At 64.9% G+C, this 18,063-nt stretch overlaps 7 protein-coding genes across 7 annotated transcripts; 2 read left to right on the top strand and 5 right to left on the bottom strand.

Annotated features, from left to right (window-relative positions):
• The first annotated feature begins 4 nt into the window (after positions 1–4).
• Positions 5–3,986, top strand: AMSG_11935 (uncharacterized protein). The gene is made up of 2 exons (XM_013902161.1): positions 5–1,359; positions 1,580–3,986. Exons 1-2 carry the CDS (start codon positions 23–25, stop codon positions 3,873–3,875), a joined length of 3,633 nt encoding a protein of 1,210 aa, XP_013757615.1. The 5' UTR covers positions 5–22; the 3' UTR covers positions 3,876–3,986.
• On the bottom strand, positions 3,876–4,738 carry AMSG_06085 (uncharacterized protein). Its single transcript, XM_013902137.1, has one exon. It carries the CDS (start codon positions 4,690–4,692, stop codon positions 3,907–3,909), a length of 786 nt encoding a protein of 261 aa, XP_013757591.1. The 5' UTR covers positions 4,693–4,738; the 3' UTR covers positions 3,876–3,906.
• A 242-nt stretch (positions 4,739–4,980) lies between these two features.
• Positions 4,981–7,931, bottom strand: AMSG_06084 (uncharacterized protein; the record flags this gene model as incomplete). Its single annotated transcript, XM_013902136.1, has 2 exons — positions 4,981–7,022; positions 7,061–7,931. The coding sequence occupies 2 exons, from the start codon at positions 7,929–7,931 to the stop codon at positions 5,071–5,073; spliced, it is 2,823 nt and encodes a 940-aa protein (XP_013757590.1). The 3' UTR covers positions 4,981–5,070.
• Positions 7,932–10,940: 3,009 nt separating this feature from the next.
• On the bottom strand, positions 10,941–12,764 carry AMSG_06082 (nuclear RNA export factor 1; the record flags this gene model as incomplete). Its single annotated transcript, XM_013902135.1, has 2 exons — positions 10,941–12,613; positions 12,752–12,764. 2 exons carry the CDS (start codon positions 12,762–12,764, stop codon positions 10,941–10,943), a joined length of 1,686 nt encoding a protein of 561 aa, XP_013757589.1.
• An 809-nt stretch (positions 12,765–13,573) lies between these two features.
• Positions 13,574–15,982, bottom strand: AMSG_06081 (uncharacterized protein; the record flags this gene model as incomplete). The annotated part of the gene is made up of 2 exons (XM_013902134.1): positions 14,741–15,982; positions 13,574–14,682 (listed from the first exon to the last, which is right to left on the bottom strand). The coding sequence occupies exons 1-2, from the start codon at positions 15,723–15,725 to the stop codon at positions 13,574–13,576; spliced, it is 2,094 nt and encodes a 697-aa protein (XP_013757588.1). The 5' UTR covers positions 15,726–15,982.
• Positions 15,801–17,472, top strand: AMSG_06080 (cytoplasmic RNA-binding protein; the record flags this gene model as incomplete). Its single annotated transcript, XM_013902133.1, has 2 exons — positions 15,801–15,813; positions 16,901–17,472. The coding sequence occupies 2 exons, from the start codon at positions 15,801–15,803 to the stop codon at positions 17,470–17,472; spliced, it is 585 nt and encodes a 194-aa protein (XP_013757587.1).
• Positions 17,473–17,550: 78 nt separating this feature from the next.
• On the bottom strand, positions 17,551–17,955 carry AMSG_06079 (uncharacterized protein; the record flags this gene model as incomplete). Its single annotated transcript, XM_013902132.1, has 2 exons — positions 17,551–17,857; positions 17,915–17,955. 2 exons carry the CDS (start codon positions 17,953–17,955, stop codon positions 17,551–17,553), a joined length of 348 nt encoding a protein of 115 aa, XP_013757586.1.
• Between the last annotated feature and the right edge of the window lie 108 nt (positions 17,956–18,063).

Below are 18,063 nucleotides of genomic sequence, written 5' to 3'. Positions count from 1 at the left end.
GTAGCACCACCTCCTGCCGACCATGAGCGCCACGTCAGCCGACGTAGTGGAGGTGGAGAGCTCAGCACATATCCAACTCGCTTTCTGTGAGCCACTGGCTCACCCTGATCTCGTCACCCGTGGGTTCTTTCCCCATAAGGTCGGCGGCGCTCCGGCGTGGCTCGACCCGGCCGCCACGCCTGCTGCCGATGCGCTCTGCTGCGGCAACTGCGGGAAGAAGATGGCGTTCATGCTGCAGATCTATGCCCCTCGCCGCAACGTTGCCGCCGCCTTTCATCGCGCCCTGTATGTCTTTGCCTGCAAGGCCGGAGGATGCAACGATGCGCCCGGCGCCCAGGCTGTGGTCCGGAGCCAGCTCCCACTGGCCAACCCGTACTACGTGGCGGACATGGCTGATGCCCGCGATGGGCCCGAGGGCGAGTTGAACGCTGCTGTGCTGACGCCTGACGAGCTCGAGGGCAAAGTCTGTCTCATCTGCCGCGCTGTCCCGGCCAAGCGCTGCGGCAAGTGCTCCGCCGTCGCCTACTGCGGCCGCCATCACCAAGCCGACGACTGGGCCCGCGGCCACGCCGCCGAGTGCGGTACGCTGGCCGGCGCAAGCTCATCCGCCGCAGATGGTGGCCACATTGTCGTCGCCGAGCGCTCAGGTGTCTCGCCGTTTGTCTTTCCCGAACACGAGCTTGTCATGGAGGCCGAAGAGGACGTCGCCGCCGACGCCGCCGTCGACGAGCCGTCGGACGATCTGGTTGCGGCTACCACGTCGGCCATTCGTCCGCGCGATGTCGAGAAGCGCCAACACCTCGAGCGCCTCATCGCCGAGTATGAAAAGGAAGAGGCCCGGGCCCGCAAGCGTGGCGAGCCAGCTCCGCTCGACAATGATGCTGGCGACGACGGCGCTGAGCCGGCGCCCAACTCGGTCGAGGCTGCCATCGCAGACCTTGTGGGCCACCAGGACTTTGTCTACAACGCCTTCAAGGACCGCACCTCTATCGCCCCCGACCAGGTCCTCCGCTACTTTGTCGACGACGCCGACGAGCCCTCGCCGGCCCTCGCCGCCGACCGCGAGCCGCTGCCCGTCTCTGGCGACGATCCGCTGCCCGTTCCCGAGGACGTCCCGCCATGCGGCGCCTGCGGCGCTCCGCGTGTCTTTGAGTTCCAGATCCTCCCACAACTTCTCTTCTACCTCCTCCACCCAGACCTTGAGGCCGGAGACGGCTTTATCGACTTTGCCAACATTGTCGTCTACACCTGCTCCGCCCACTGTTCGCCATACGCCTCTATCGACGCTTCCCACGCCACCCTTACCGCTGCCGACTCCCACAACGGCGCCTATCTTGTCGAGCACGTCGTCCGCCAGAGGTTCCGCACATGATCCGGCCCTCCGCTATCATCTCCTTCCCCCCCCCCCCCCCCGATTGAATTGTAGGCGCCCATCTCCGCCGAGCAGCCGGCCCAATCTGGCGCGCGCCACACACACTCAACTTGGCGCCACCTGCCCCCCCCCCCACCCCACCCACGACACCCACCACCACCACCACACACACCACCACCACACACACCACGACCACCACACGCACAGGTCCATGGCCCACTCTGCCATCCGCACCTACTGCCGCATCCGGCCATCACCCGGGCGAGCCAGCAGTCTCTACTCTGTCGACGCCCTCGACAAGCGCCTCCGTGTCGCCGTCCCGCGGGTGGCTGACCCTTCTGCGCCACAGAACCTCCGAGAGACGTACGAGTTTGGCTTTACCGACATCCTGGACGCAGATACCAAGCAAGATGAAGTGTTTGAAAAGGTGGCGGCCAAGTCTGTCAAGCATGTGCTCGAGGGCTACAACGCTACCTTGTTTGCCTACGGTCAGACTGGCTCGGGCAAGACCTACACCATGACCGGAGGGCCAGAGTCGTACGCTGCCCGTGGCATCATTCCGCGCGCCCTCTCGCTCCTCTTTGACTCGTTTGCCGACGATCCTACCACACACTACTCGGCCCACATCTCGTACTTGGAGATCTACAACAACACCGGGTACGATCTGCTCAATCCCACCCGCGAGTCGACCTCGCTGGAGGATCTGCCGCAGGTCGTGGTCCAAGAGGCCGAGAACGGCGCCATTCTCCTCCGCAACCTCTCGGCTCATCAGGCCAACTCAGAGGAGGAGGCGCTCAACCTGCTATTTCTCGGCGACACCACCCGCATGATCGCAGAAACCCCGCTCAATGACGCCTCGTCACGCTCGCACTGTATCTTCACCGTCGCCGTCACCGCCTCCAAAGACGGCGAGGACACCGTCCGCGCCTCAAAGCTCCACCTGGTTGATCTTGCCGGTTCCGAGCGCGTCGGCCGCACCGGCGTCCAGGGCCAGCTCCTCACCGAGGCCAAGTACATCAACGTCTCGCTCCATCACCTCGAGCTCGTTATCATGGCCCTCCGCGAGCGCGCTACAAAGGGCCGCAACCACATCCCCTATCGCAACTCGATGATGACCACCGTTCTCCGCGACTCGCTTGGCGGCAACTGCATGACTGTCATGATTGCCACCCTCAACTTTGACGAGCCGTGCCTCCTCGAGTCAATCTCCACCTGCCGCTTCGCCTCGCGCGTCGCGCAAATCACAAACACCGTCCGCATCAACGAGGAGCTCAACCCAGACGTCATCATCAAGCGCCTCAAGGCCGAGGTCCGCCACCTCAAGGAGGAGCTTGCTCTCGCCACAGGCCGTGATGCCGACCGCGGGCCCATCACAGACTCGGAGCGTGCCCGCGTCGCCGCTGCTGTCCGCGCCTACATTGCAGACACCTCGCCTGACGCCGCCCTTCCCTTTGTCGAAATGATCCTCATCCGCGAAGCCTACGCCGTCTTCAAGTCGCTGGCCCTCCAGCCCGGCGCGGGTGCTCTTCCATCGGCAAGCCCTGCGCCGAGCAGCGCCCCGCACGACGCCCACCTCGCCGCCAAGTACCGCAAACTCAAGGGCGTGCTCAAGCAGCGTGACGCCGAGATCGAGATCCTTATGGGCATGGTCGAAAAGGCCAAAGCAGAGCCTGTCCTCGCCTCGGCCGCCCGATCTTCGGCAGAGGCCACCACCCAGACCCCGGCTCTCGGGTACTACAACTCGCGCTCTGCCGTCACCTCGGGTCCTTCGCCGCCGTCCGCCGCCGCCCACCCCGCCACCACCAAGGCCGACGCCGAAAATTCCGCCCCGGTGCAAGCCGTGCGCGTCGACCTCCCTTCCAGCGAGCCTGAGCCTGAGCCAAGCTCCGAGCCGGCCCTGCCCTCACGCGACGAGGCCTTTGAGGCGTTTAAGGCCTCGTATGCTAACACCGAGTGGCTCGCCTCCAACCAAGAGCTGCTCAAGGACAAGTACGCCGAGGCCAAGGCGCTCGGCGAAGAGGTTAACGCCTCGCGCCAGTCCATCAACGGTGTGAAGGCCATGATCGAGCAGCTCCGAGTCGAGCGCGCTATGCAGGGCATCCTCGACGACGACGTCCACCCCGACGCGCCCAACACTTCGGCGCCCGACTCGGAGGAGGCTCGCCTCAAGGTCGCCGTCGAGAAGGAAAAGGCAAAGTACAAGCGCGCGTTCTACAAGCTCAAGGATCTCCGCCGCGAGATCGAGCACCTTCAGCTGCTGATGGAGAAGAACCGCGTCAAGATGTCGCAGGACTTTGAAGTCTACTACCTTACCCTCGCCACCCGCGCCCAGGCCGCCTCGCATCCCGCCTCGCCGTCGCAAGCCTCGCGGGCCTCGCCCACTCCCCCGCCCACCTCGCCGCTCCCGCTCACCGGCAACAAGGAGGCCGATGATGAGATCCTGCGCTACCAGGCCGCCCGGGAGAAGCTGCTCCGCGCCCAAGGCAAGCTCCCGCGCGCATAGTGCCTGTCCACCTCTTTATTGCTTTACATCCTCAACGATGCTGGACCAACGAGAGGAACGTGTTCCACCCCACAGAGACAAAGACAGAGACAATGAACCGGTATTGCATCGGCACAATCCACCAGTTGAGCGTCATGACCGGTCCCCAGAGCTTAGCCGACGACGCCCAAGTGTTCAGCAGCTCGGCATCAAGCTTGGCCACCACTCGATCGCTGAGCGCAGCCTTGCCGGCACGCTCCTCCTCGCTTTCCAGCATGTACTCGACTGTTGTGACATAGCTGAAAAAGACCGTGTTTGCCACTGGCGCCGCAATCAGCGCGGTCAGTCCAGACTTGAGCGCCGCCGCAGCAACAACCGGCCGCGTAAACGTCACCGTCTTGTCCATGATCTTGTACCACGGCAGCCAAATGCCAGCGTACAGCGTCGCGCCCCACGATGTCATCACCGCCGTCCGCGTCCAATCCAGCTCCATCGTCGCCATCTTGTCCGCAACCATCGCCCACCGCCCACCGCCTGCCCCGCCCATTCCGCCGTTCACGGCCTCCACAGCCTCCACAACCTGCATCCCAGCGAGCTTGGCCTCCACACCCGTCGCGCACGTCGCACCGGTCGCGCCCATCGCGTCGTTGCAGCTGCCATCGCCGCCATCGCCGTTCCCGTGGCTCTTTCTCTTCACGCCCCGAAAGTGCTCCACATGCTGCGCCAGCACATCGCCCAGAAAGGTAGCCACTCCAGCCGTAGCCAGATTTGTCTTGAACGGATGCGCCGCCAGCGCAGCATTGTACGCCACCAGCGCCCGTCGTCCGAGCCTCAGCATGATCACACACACACACAAACACACACACACAGAGCTCACCGCTCACTCAGCTGCCACAACAAGCGACAGCAAGCCACAGCTCAATCAAAGCCCACGACACAGACAGTGCCAGGAACGTCTCTCTCTGCCCACTCTTGCGCACGCGCTGCTTGCTCGCTCGCCTCTTGTCGGTCGACAAGTGTGGTCTTTTGCCTTTGTCTCGACCTCGCCCTTTGCCTCGCGCGCGCTCTACTCGCCGCACTGGCTGGATGGGCGCCGAGGCGGCCACGGTGCGCCGGGGCCAACGGATCGAGGTTGTACAATTTTATGTCCTGCACCCCCCAACAGCCCCCCACACACACACACACATACGCACACACGCATAAAGCCTCTCTCCCATCAACTGTCTCGGTCGTCGTAGATGGCTGCCAGGAGCGCATCGTACACATCGTGGTAGGAGGAGAGCATGTCGACCGGGACGTCAAGGGTGCGAACAACTCGGCGAGCGGCAAATACCGAGCCATCTGCAGGTGCGAGAACAACGGCTACGCTGCCAGGATCGGCAGAGTCGTCGATGACGCAGGTCCCGAGGACAAAGTGGAGGAACCGGGCCTGGTCGAGCGGCGCAAAGGCGTCAACAGCGTCCCAAACCCAGGCCGCCACCTCACTCCCACTGCTCAGTCGCTCCGGCGCTGCATACACTGCCGCACTCTGCAACCGGCGCACTTCCACCCGCGGGAGACCGTGCAGGAGAACCTCGAGCTCGCACTCGTCGATGCCGATGACCAGCTCGGCCGGCACAAGCTCGTAGAAGCCTTCTAGAAACGCCATCACCTGCTTCTCCACACGCGTCACGGCCCAGTAGTGCGCCAGCAGCGCAAGATACCACTCCTTGTTGCGCTCGGTCACCGCGTGGCTCGCCCCATCAGGGACAAGCTCGACCTCCGTCTCGCCGTCGCGGATGGTAAACGCCATCGCAGAGCTTGCCGACGCATCGTTGAACGCCAGCGGGAGGACTTGCTCGGCGTACACCATCGGCGCGTCGACCGCAAGGCACTCGGCCGTCACCGGGAGCCCGACCACAAGCCGCCGCAGTGAGAGCGAGAGCGGGACGCCCAGCTCGCGCCGCCCGACCTCGCTCGCTCCGTGAACCGCTCCGTCGTACACAATCTTGGCTGCCAGCCGCCCGCACAGCCGCAGCGCCGCGAGCCCGCTCTTGCTCCCGCTTGTCCGCCCCGCTTGCGGATGCGCTGTTCGTCCCGTCCGCTCAAAGAGGCCCAGCGCGCCGCTGCCCAAAGCGTGCGACGCAAGCGCTGCTGCCCAGCCTACAAACGAGCTTGCGCCACGAAGACGGAAACGCTTGCGCCACTTGGAGCTGCGCAGGCCACCGAGCTCACGCACCGCCGCCGGCCAGAGTCCCGCCAGCGTCTCAGGCAGTGACTCGCTGGCATCGCCCTCAACCTGCAGGCTGAGATTGACCCACTTGACGACACCCGACTCGCGCGCCGCCCGCGCGTGCTGTGCCTGCAACTCGGCGTACAACGCCGCGGTTTTGGCCTCGAGTGCCGCCGCTGCGTGCTCACGTCCGCCGCGTTCCTCCGCTGCCGCCTGCAGCGCCACAAACGCGCCGTATAGCACCTCGCGCTCCTCGTGCCTCACAACCGCCATCCGCAGCGACTCACGCGAGTTGGAGATCGTGAACTCGGTCTGCGACCCGGGGTCAAGCACAAGCCTCGCCCCGCGCCCGAGCCGCATCTTAGCCACACGCTGCGGCACAAGGCCAAGCAGCACATACCGCTTGAGTAGCAGTCGTCGCGGCGTGATGACTAGCTTCAACACCTCGCTTTCCTCCACAACCACCTCATCGCCCGAGCTCCCCATGACCGCCAGCCGCTCGTCCACCACCATCGTCGTCAGCGACGCAGAGTGCAGCACAACCTTGAACGCAACCTTGGAGACCACGCCGCCGCTGCCACCGCTGCTCGCTTCGGCCTCCAGCCCAACCAGCGATGTTGCCGAGAGCGTTCGCCCGACCATGCCGCTCTCGCCAGAGTCAAAGCTGCTTCCGCCGACCTTGCCGACCGAGGCCTCGGACGGCGTCGCAGGCTCGGACATGGTGAGTCCGTGCTTGAGCGATGCCGAGAGCGCAGAAATCGCCGACCGAGCGGTGAGCGGGGGCGTCAGGGCCTCCCGCAGTGCCGCAGCCTGCGTCACACTCAGCACCACCACGTTCCACGTCGCCAGACTCTCGCCGTCGAGCAGGAGCCGGCCGGTAAAGACGCCTTCGGCGTGGACCGTAAAGACAAGGGCATAGAGCCCGTTGTGGTAGTCATCGAGCCGGGCCTCGTACGCTTCACAACCATCAAGGTTGAACGACATGGCCTCCGACGCGCCGCCGCAAAGATCCGGTTGTGGTACCCATCGCGTGCTTCGATCGTCACTCGAGCCTCGCGGAAGACCACCAGCGGCGCAGGGCCAAGGCCATCGCCGCCAACCACACACCCGCGCACGTCGATCGTGCCCGGTGCCACCTCCAGCTCCAGCGGTGAGCCGGTGACAGGCACCCCGTGCAGCGTGGCTACCAGCCGGTACATGCCCGCCACTCGTGGCGAGAGGACAACGGCGACCGCCCCGTCCTCACGCAGCGCCACCGACTCGAGCACTCCGCCGCCCTTGCCCCCGACATGCGGCCCGCCGCTTTCAACCGCGCTCGCCGCGCGCTGGACCGCGATGCCAAGCCCAAGCGCAGCCACATGCCGAGGGACAACGCCCTCGATTCCGGCCTCACCCTCGCCATCGCCGCCGGCACCCTCTTCAGCGGTGGCATACGGGCCGCGCCCAGCTGCCGCACCGTTGGCTCCTGCGCCCAAGCCGCCAACATCCTTCGCAACCACCCCCGCCCCGTCAGCAGTGGCAAGTTTGACGACGATCGCTGTTGGCTCGCCCGGACGGAGCACATCGACTGGAGCAACCAGCCGCGAGTTCGTGGCCGAGAGCGAGCCGTGTGCCGCCAAACTCACCATTACCATTGATGACGACACATGTGTGTCCCGTGCAGCTGCCCGTCGCCATGATATCCACAGACCAAGCGTGCCGAGACCGACGCATGCCGTGGCGCCGAGTCGCGTTGCCAGCAGTCCGCCCGCCGTCGAGAGGAGCCAGCCGAGGAGATAGAGAACAGCCACCGTGGGCACCACCAGACACACCCACACAAAGCCAATACCAAGCACTTCGCCACTCTCAAACCGCTCGTCCCACATGCCGCCGCGCCCTTTCGCTCCGCTCCCGCCTGGCTGCTCCCTCCCAACCAGCCGGAGCACGGTGTGCGTCAAGTGGCCGCTAGACGCCAACCCAGCTGCATGCACCCTGCTGTGTTCGGATTATTCATTGTACACGGGAAGAACGGAAAGCCAGTCCAGTTAGTTGCGGCGGAGGCGCGAGGAGCGGCGGGGGCGGGCCGACGGCGAGGCCACGATCTCCTTCTCGAGGCGATCGAGCTGGCCCTCGGCAGCGAGACGGGCCTTGCGCTCGTGCTCGGCGCGGGCCTCGGCGTCCTTGGTCGCCGAGTCGAGAAGCGCAGACGTTGCCTGCCATTCGGCCATGCGGGCCTCAAGCTCGGCCTTGGCCGCTGCGGCGCGCTTGGCCTCAACGGCGCGATCGTGCTCGAGGCGCTCGGCCTCCTGGGCGGTGACCTTGGCATCGATCTCGACAGCCTTGGCTGCCTCGATCTCGCACACCAGCTTGGTCGACGTCGCCTTGAGCGAGGCCTCAACATCACGGACCGAGTCGACAGCACGCGCCGCAGCCTTGTTCGCGAGATCGACCTCCTGCTCGCCCTTCTCGGCAAGCTTGGCCCGGGCGGCCTCGGACGCTGCGAGATCGGCCTCAAGCGAGACAACCTTGGCGGTCGCCGCAGCAGCACTGGCCGCGGCCTCGGCGGCCTTCGCCTTGGTCGCCTCGAGCGTCTTGCTCATCTGCTCCAGGAGGGCCTCGGCGCGTGCCTCGGCACCACGGCGGACCTCGGCCTCCTCGGCAGCCTTGGCGCCGGCGGCGGTGGCAGCGTCGCAGGCCGCGATGGCCTCGGTGAGCGCAGCCTGGACCTCGGCCTTGGCCGCAGAGAGCATCTCAATTTCGCGGCGAGCATGGTCGTTGCTCAGCTGCAGGTCCTCGTTGGCCTGGCTCAGCATCTTGACCTTGTCCTCGAGTGCAGTCAGCGTTGCGTTGGACGCCGCCTGCGCCTCGACGGCCTCGGTGGCCTGGGTAAAGCCGGCCGCCGCAGCAGCCTGCAGCGACGCTTGTGCCTCACTCAGCTGGCTCTCGAGCGCAGTGTTGGCAGTCTCGAGACGGCCGACCTGCATGGCAAGCGCCTCGGCGTGCGTCGTGGCAGCCTCGGCAGCTTTGACCGCCTCGTACCGCGAGGTCTGCGTCTCGGCGAGCTTGGCGGCAACATCAGCTTTGTCAGCCGCAGTCTCCTCGAGCGCGATCTGGGTCGACTCGAGCGTCTCAAGTGCCTCCTCAAGCATGGCCTGTAGCGTCGCTGCATTGGTAGCCTCGCGATTGGCACGCTCAGCAGTTGCTGCGCTCTCCTGGACCAGCGCGGCCGAGGCGGTCATCGACGATGCGAGGCCCTTGGACGCGGTCTCTGCCGCCACCGACGCCGAGAGTGACGACTTGGTGGCCGCCACAAGCTGTGCCTCAAGGTCGGCGATAGTTGCGTCGCGCGAGTCGATCGACGCCCGCAGCTCGGCCTTGACCTCGGCGAGCTCGGCTGCGAGCTTAGCCTTGGCCGACTGCTCGGCCGCCAGCTGAGCGCTGATCGCCTCGATGGCCGACGAGGCCTTGGCAACCGCAGCCTTGGCGCCGGCGCCTTCGGCCTCGGCAGCACGGGTAGTTGAGACCGCCGCAGCTGACTCGGCCTGGGCCTCAGACAGCGCCATCTTGGATGAGCTCAGCGCGCGCGACTCGGAGTCGAGCTGCATCTCCATCTTGATGCGAAGCTTGTGCTCACGCGCAAGCTCGGCCTCAACAAACGCGATGCGCGACGAGGTCTGCTCCGCCATCGACTTGGTCTCGGCCTCGAGCTCACGGTACTTGTCGGCGAGCTTGCGGCGCTTGGTGCTCTCGCGGGCGGCGGCCTTGCTCGCCTCGGCAGCCTCGGTCTTGGCGCCCTCATACTTGAGGTCGAGCTCACGGAACTTGGCCTGCAGCTCAATGTGGTCAGTGCGAAGCGCGGCGTACGACTCCTCCACCACCTCGAGCTTGGCCTGGGTCTTGCCGAGCAACACCTTCTCCGAGTTGAGCTCGCCCATCAGGCTCTGGATCGACGAGTTCTGCAGCGACGACGAGAGCACCCGCGACGAGTCGCTGTCGAGGAAGAGCGACGTGGCGCCGTCAAACGGCTTGCTCGCCGGCGCCGTCTCGTTCTCGCTCACTGTCAGGTCCTCCATCTTGAGCGAGAGCACATTCTCGTCGTTCTCGTTCGAATCGAGCACCGACTCGGGCGCAACCACAGGCAGTGGCGACGCGCCGCCGCCCAGAATCGACCGCATGGTCGACCGACGACGGGCCGTCCGCCGCACCGGCGACGACACCGTCGCCGACTTCTTGAACGACTTTCCAGCCGGCGAGTCCTGGCTTCCGGCGTGCTGCATCAGCATGCCCATCTGGTCCTGGCGACGAGCAGACTTGGACATCTTCGTCCTGCAGAGAGGCGACCATGATTGAATGCAGATCAGAATGATGGCGACAGTGGCAGCAGCAGCAGCAGGGGGGGACTGGGTGAGTCACATGTTGTCGTCTCTAGTACGCCCTTTACACACACTCGAGGTGTGTACTTCTTGCTACATGCCACACAAGCCATATGGGGTTGGTGGGGTTGGTGGGGGGGCGTATTGCCTCTGGTAGCGGTACAGAGGGCGGAGAGCAGGTGGGCGCCAATGGGGGAACAACGGCTGAAAAAGTTGAAATTTTGTGTGCAGGGTCTCCGGTCCAGGCGGAACGCGCGCGGCTGGTATGGGCAAGGCAGGACAGGTATGGCAAAGATGACAGCGGGGATGGGGATGAGGCATACAGTTTGGGGTTGGGGGTTGTTGGGACAAGTTGGAGTTGAGTGTGTGAAGAGTGCGATCTGATCGCGCTGCGCGGGGGTTGCATGGGCAAACGGCAGCGGGTCACAGCTGACACATCGGCTGGCTGGGATTGGTAGTGGCGGAGGAGACTTGCACAAGCTTGCGGATCGGCACTTTCGCGTCTTTTTACAACCGACTGCGCTAGTTGTAGGCATTGGCTGGGATGGCACCACGGGCGTCCATTTCCTGAAGGGCAGCGAGGGTGGCGTCGGGCATCCAACCGTTGGCATCGAGGACGGCCGAGGCAAACTCAAAGTTGAAGTTGAACTGGAGGGAGAGCTCGCGGACGAGCGACATCTGGTCGGGGTTAAGGCTCGGCGCGTCGCTGGGGCCAGAAGGTCCGGGCGAGAGGGCGCGGAGGACGGTGTCGGCCTGGCGGTCGTTGGTGATGGCCTTGCGGACGCGGAGCATGTCGTTGATGACGTAGAGCGGCCAGCCTGCGGCGGCGGCGAGCGATTCGGGCTCGGCTTGGGTGAGGGTAAGGATGCGGTCAAAGGGGCGGACGATGCCGTCTGCGGTCTCGCATACGACGCCATGGAGCGAGACAATGATGACCGGGACCGAGCCGGCGTAGGCGACGACCTGGTCGGCCACGGCCGACGAGGTGTCGTGAGCGGTGGCGCGGAGGTGGGTGATGGCGTTGATGACGTCAATGTTGCCGCATGCGACTCGCTTCATGCGCTCAGTCACGGTGGTGACAGCAAGCAAGTTACGCGAGAGCGGGTAGTAGTCGACGAGGCTTGGGTCCGCCACGTCGTCCTTGCCCTTCTTGCGCCCGCGTCGCGGACGGCGATCCTTCTTCTTGGCAAAGGCATCGGTGGTGACGTCGTCGATGTCGCCCTCAGCGGTGAGTGAAAAGTATGACTCGGTCGGATGGTATGCGTCAAGAAGGCCAGTCCGGTCCGGCGAGTCGTAGACGGCCAGAAACTTGGAGAGGAAGGCCTGGACAAGCTCGCCCGGGCCGCCATCCTCGGCGTACGAGCCAGTGGCAGGGAGGCCCGGCGAGGCCTGGACCGACGCCAGCACGTCGTCGGGGAGCGGGAAGCGGACAGTGGCCTCGGTTGGCGCGCCGTCGAGGGTGACAACGTCCGGAAAGCGGCGGAGAACTTGCCACTGGTACTCGACTGGATCGATGTTGCGGGTCACCGGATTGTCTCCGAGCTCAAAGATGCAGAGGCCCGGCAGCGCGAGCGCGTCCAGGTCCTTGAACGACGACACGGCGTTGGACGCCAGTGAGAGCGCCTTGAGCCCCGGAACAGCCTTGCCAAGCCCTGCAAACAGGCGCAGGTCCTTGATGTAGTTGTGCTGGAGCGAGAGCATCGCCAGATCCGGCACATTGCGCCGGAGGCAGTCGAGGAGGAGGTCGACAAAGACCTTGTTGCCAAAGTGCGGCGCAAAGGTCCGCGCGTTGCCAACCTGATGCAGCGCGTCAAGCTGCAGGCACTGGCTGCCCGCATCGTACCGCGCCGCAAGCGCGCTCTCCAGCGCAGAGATCTCGTTGGCGTTGTAGCTCTTCTTGAACGGCATCTTGGACTTTGAGCCCTTGCCAACTCGGCTCGACGAGCCTTCCATCTCCATGCTCGAGTTGCCGCCGCCCGATGGGCCAGTCACGCGCACCGACAGCTTGGAGCGCTTGAACGACATTCCATCAACCCGCTTCAGCGCATTAGCCTGCTTCGACGAGGCGATGGTGAGAAAGGCCTTGTTGCCCTTCATATCCACCTGGGCCGACAGCGCCCCAATCTTTGACCGCAGAAACTTGAGCAGTTCCGAGACAGAGCAACCAGGCAAGCCAAAGATGGAAGCCTTCCACTCTCCGCCGCCCCCGCCACCACGACCGCCACCACCACGACCACGGCCGCGGCCACGGCCACCTCGAGAAGAAGAAGAAGAAGATTGCGAGCCCCTTCGCCCACCACCACCACCACCACCACCACCATTACGCCCTCCACCTTCGACTTCCATAGACGCACCACCTCCTCCGCGCCCGCGCCCGCCACCACCACGACGTCCACGTCCGCCTAGCGCCGAGAGAGAGTATGTGTGAGAGTGAGAGGGAAGGGAGAGGGGGGGGGGGGGGACGGTAAGGGCATGCGCATTGAGGCGTACTGCTTTTGCGTCGGGCCATGCGGAGGGAGACTTGGATTGCGTTGAGTGGCTCTCGCTCTCTCTCGCTCTCTCTCCGTACCTTGCCCAAAGGTGTGTGGTGTTGGGAGGTCGTCTGTCGTGGCGAGCCGACGGGAGCGCGACTTGGCGGAGAGTGACAAAGCAGACAGGGGTTGGGGGGAACGATCTTGAGCGATGAGAGGCTGCGATGGGACGGGGGGAGATTGATGGTGGCAGAGAGAGAGAGGTGCTGAGAGATGGGGAGGGAGTGATGGTAGGGGAGTGGGATGACGAGATGGAGGGTGGAGAGGGTCTGAAGAGGTCGGCGGTTGGAGGGGAAGAGGGATCCGGGGCGAGATCACAATCACAGGGTGGAGGGAGAGGGCGGTTTCGGAGGTAGATCTCGACAAGTACGTCTTTCCAAATACTACTCATCAGTGGCTGAGTTTATCATATGTGTGAGCATGTGCTGCTGGTATTACTTTCTTCATTGCTCTCGTATGCTGTTCAATCGGGGGTAGTGAGCGTGGTCGAGTGTGTCCGTGCGCTTGATCAGCGAACCACTTTGGTGAGCTGGCGATGTAATTGCGGTGATATAGTAAACATTACCCGACATGCTGGGCGGGACAAATATCAGACTCGGATTGGGACGAAGCATTGTGGTTCATTCATTCGGGCGAGGCGCAGAGACGGGCAAGGGCAAGCGCGAGCTTTCTAGCTTCATCGGCCTTTGCAGTGAGGGCCTTGTTGGCGTTGTCGAGCTTTGCCTGGACAAGGGCGAGATCTGCGGCGGTGTCGGCAGCGCGACGACGCTCGGTGAGAACGGTGGCGGCGTGGCGTTTGGCGACGATGATGGCGTCGTCGCGCTCTGCGGCGAGGCGATGCGCGGTGCGGGCGGCACGCTTCTTGTCCTTGTTGCGGCGAGCTGCGACGGCGAGGAGTGTGTCCATGACCGAGGCCATGAGATCGCGGAGGGTGGCGTTCTCGCGGGCGAGGACGGCGTTGTCGTCGTAGACGCCATCCTTGTCACGGCTGAGACGGGAGTTGGTTTCCATCAGCTCCTCGAGCGTGTCCTGCATCCAGGCGATGGTGTCGTTGAGCTCGGCGGCGGTGGCGACCTGAGCCGAGGCCTGGCGCAGAACGGCGGTGACGTCGTTGACTTGGGCGGCGCCGGCGCGGGCGTCGCTGGCTTCGCTGCACATCCGCTCCTCGACCGCATCTAGCGTGGACTCAAGGTTGTCGCGGTCGTCGCGGAGTTCGGCAAGCGCGGATTCGTACTCGGCGACGGCAGCAACAAGGGCGTTGCGCTCGGCTGTCGCGGTAGCGAGCTCATCCTTGAGCGCAGCCATGCCGGCGACGTTGCCACGGGCGGCGTTGACTTCGGCGGCAAGCGCATCGCGTTTGGCCTTGACGCCGGCTAGCTCATCGGCTGCTGCCACTGCTGCCGCCTGAGCCTGAGCCAGCTGAGCTTCTACGGCTGCCAAGCGGGCCAACTCTTCGCGGGCAGCCTCGAGTTCGGTGTGAGTGTGGTTGAGCGCATCTGAGACGGTCTCGAGCTGTGCGCATGCATCTCGGGCGGTCTCCTGGTCTGCGCGTGCAGCGACAAGCTCAGTCTTGCACTTGTTGAACTTTGCTACTGTTGCGTCTTTGTCGGCGAAAGCCTGCTCGCGCTCTGCCGTTACTGAGTCCAGCTTAGCCACGGCCTGATCGCGCTCTGCCGTTACTGAGTCCAGCTTAGCCACGGCCTCATCACGCTCAGCCACCAACACCTCCAACTCTGCCAAAGCCTCGTCACGCTTGGCCGCACCCCCCCAGCTCCGCCAAAGCCTCGTCACGCTTGGCCGCCACCACCCCAAGCTCCGCCAAAGCCTCGTCACGCTTGGCCGCCACCACCCCAAGCTCCGCCAAAGCCTCGTCACGCTTGGCCGCCACCACACCCAGCTCCGCTAAAGCCTCGTCCCGTGCCGCATTCGCAGCATCATGAGCAGCCGCAGCCGAGTCTCGGGCAGCCAGCGCAGCCTCAAGCCGCGCCTCTAGCCGGGCCGCAGCCGCCAGCGCAACGTCACGCTCGTCTCTCAACGCCGCAACCGCATCATGCAGCTCAGCCGCGCTGTCGCTCGCCGCAGCGGCCTCGGCGGCGGTGCGGGCGGCATCAAGATGCCGCGCCAGCTCGTCGGCAGAGCTTCGGGCCGAGTCGAGGTCAATCTGAAGCGAGGCGGCGCGGGCAGCCTCTGCGGAAGCCTCTGCGCGTGCGGCGTCGCGCTCGGCAAGCGCGGCAGCTTCTGCGTCGCGTGCGGCGTCGCGCTCGGCAAGCGCGGCGTCGCGCTGAGACTCTGCGGCCGCCAGATTGCCGAGCTTGGCGTCGGCTTCGAACATTGCAGCTTGGCTCCGTGCTGCGCGAAGCTCGGCTTCAAACTCACGCCGGACCTGGGCCACAGCATCCTCGAAGCTGGCCTCATGCTCGTCGACATGGCGCCAGGCGACCTCGCGCTCGACAAGCGCGTCCGACAGCCGCTGCTGCAGCGAGTCGCGCTCGCGGAGCAACCGCTCAAACTTAACCCGGCTGATTGTGGCACCGGCGTCGCTGGCGGCGATGTCGGCGTCGAGCGTGTCGTCGACATCCTCCAGGCCGGCCTCGTTGACCAGCGGCGCGAGCTCGTCTAGCGCGGGCGCCATCTGCGGCGACTTGATGGCTTGCTCCAGAACCGGAACAACTGGAACAACCTCACCATCGTCGAGCTTGAACCGCAGTCTACGGCGCAGACGCATCAGTGCGTCCTTGTCGCCGAGCGAGCCGGCGCGCTTCCGCTGCCGGACCATGAGGCCCTCCTTGACCGACGCAAACTCGTCCTCGGCCGCCCAACGCGCATTCTCGCGCTCTAGCACCTGAGAGGCATGAATCTTGATGGTGATTTTCCTCGACCGATCATTAAACCAAGCGTCACCTCTCTGGTCGTCGTCATCGTCATGTTGGGCATCATCTTCAGCCTCTAGCTCCCCGTTGTCGACCCCGACCGCATCATTGCTGTCCTCGACGCCGGCCGCTGGCTCGTCTTGGCCAGTATCATCCGTCGGCGAAGCGGGCGGGAGGTGCTTGCGGCAGTAGAGCTGGCCATCAGCGACCTTGATACGACTGTCCCGGAGCCATTCCTGACAGACGGCACAGCGGAGGCAGTCTCTGTGAAAGGGACCTGCTCCGTCGACCCTTCTCGGCACGCCAACCAGCTCCTCGCCACACCCACTGCACACCAACGGCATCTTTGCACGCCACCCTTTCCCCTCTGTCTCTCTTTCTCCTTCCCCCTTGCCGCTCGAGTGCGGTGTGCCTTCCCTCCCCCCCCCCCCCCTCCGCCACCGGCGTTGAGCTGTCTGTCGTTTCGCCGGTTAGCGAGCCAGGGCACCGGGGGGGGGGAGGGCAAGTGGCGGTATCGGTAGGGAGGGGAAGGGCGGGAGAGGCAGCAGTCCGACCTTATCCCGCTATGACTACCACAGCATCGTAAACGCCACTACCTTACGCCCACTCTCATACCCACCATCACCCCCGATCGCCTCCGATCGCCCCCCCCCCCTCCCCCCTCTCGTCTACGCCCCCCTCCCCTCTGCGCATCTCCACACATCGATAACATCCTCCCCCCCATCCACCCCACCCATCACAACCCACAACCTCTCTCTCACTCACCCCATTCTTCCCCGATCCTTCCCATCCCCATCCCCATCCCCATCCCCCACCCCCTCCCCCTCCCCCACATCCCACCACCTCGGCCTCGGCCAACCCCTCCCCCCCCCCGCCCCACCCCACCCCACCCCCGCATCACCTCTCTTCCACCCAACTCGAGACATTACCATGTCCACAGGAGCAGAAGAGGCTACGGCCACCCCGCCTGCACCTGCGCCCGAGACACAGTCCCCAACCCCTGCCGCCACCACCACTGCCACCACCGCTGCTGCCACCTCGCCCGAGCCCGCGGCTAGCGCATCTACCGCTGCCGATGAAGGTGTGGAGGCTGAGGCGAGCAAGCCGACGAGCGAGAGTGCGGCGGCACCGGTGGATGATGCCGCAGCGGAGCTGGAGGCTATGCTGGCATCGGTGCAGAAGCTGGATGAGGAGGCGGCGATGATGGCCAAGCTGCAGGCGGCCGAGGAGGTCGGGAGCGGTGCTGCGGCGAGCGGAGAGGCTGCCAGCACGACTGGTGGCGAGGAGAAGGGCGGGCTTGGACGCGGTGGTGTCGACGATGAGGTCGACTACGAGGAGATGAACGCGCGGACAGTGCTGGTGACCAACGTCGACTTCTCGGCCACGGACGACGATCTGACCGAGCACTTTAGCTCGTGCGGCGCCATCCGCCGCATCACCATCGCCAAGGACAAGTTCACTGGTCGCCCGCGCGGCTTTGCCTACGTCCAGTTTGACGACAAGGACAATGTGTACAACGCCATCCTCCTCAACGAGTCGCTGCTCAAGGGCCGGCTCATCAAGGTTGTGCCCAAGCAGACCGGCCGAGGCCGCCGCCGCCGTCGTCGTCGGCGTCGCCGCCGCCGCCGCTCCTCGTACTATGCCCCGTATTGAACAGCTACTGTACCTCTCTGCTCCAGCTGGCGAACGCCATCGTGTTATGAGAGAACCAACATCCAACCTGGTCTGCGCTCAGCGCTTCTTGCCGCCCTTGGCGTTACCCTTGGCCTTGTTCTTCGATGCCTTCTTGGAGGCGGTCGAGCTGGCGGCGGCAGCCTCGTAGTCGGGGAAGCACCCGGCAAACGTCTTGTTGAGCTTCGAGTGCTTGGCATCGATGTGGGCCTGCAGCGAGGCCTGCGACGAGGTGCACATAAACGTTTGGAAGCAGACCTTGCACTGAATGCTCTGCGCCTTCTTGATCGCCTTCAGCTGCGAGCCCTTGCCTGCCGCCGCCTTGCGCGCCGCGTTGCGCTCGCGGGCAATCTTCGACTTTTGTGCGCTGTCCTCCCCCCCCCCCCCCGGCCCCCGCGATATCGCCAGCCAGCCATCAGCCAACCAAGAGACCAGGAGTCCAATCGTCCCAATCATCACCACCATGTCCCATTCCGATCCCCATTTGCCCGTCCGCCCTCTCCACCATCAGTCCTTCTCCTACCACCTCCACCAAACGAACAGCGCCACTTGCCCGCCTTCCCACCCCCCCCC

This window comes from Thecamonas trahens (genome assembly GCF_000142905.1).
Source record: "Thecamonas trahens ATCC 50062 unplaced genomic scaffold supercont1.25, whole genome shotgun sequence".
NCBI classification, from domain to species: Eukaryota; order Apusomonadida; family Apusomonadidae; genus Thecamonas; species Thecamonas trahens.
Note: the sequence above shows the minus strand (reverse complement) of the source record. Positions and strands in the feature narration are given on the sequence as shown.

Bases quoted from the DNA above. Each gene is read 5' to 3' on its own strand.
- AMSG_11935 (XM_013902161.1), top strand. From the start codon at position 23: ATGAGCGCCACGTCAGCCGACGTAGTGGAGGTGGAGAGCTCAGCACAT. The intron at 1,360-1,579 runs GTTCCGCACATG...CCACACGCACAG, and splicing joins GAGCACGTCGTCCGCCAGAG to GTCCATGGCCCACTCTGCCA.
- AMSG_06085 (XM_013902137.1), bottom strand. From the start codon at position 4,692: ATGCTGAGGCTCGGACGACGGGCGCTGGTGGCGTACAATGCTGCGCTG.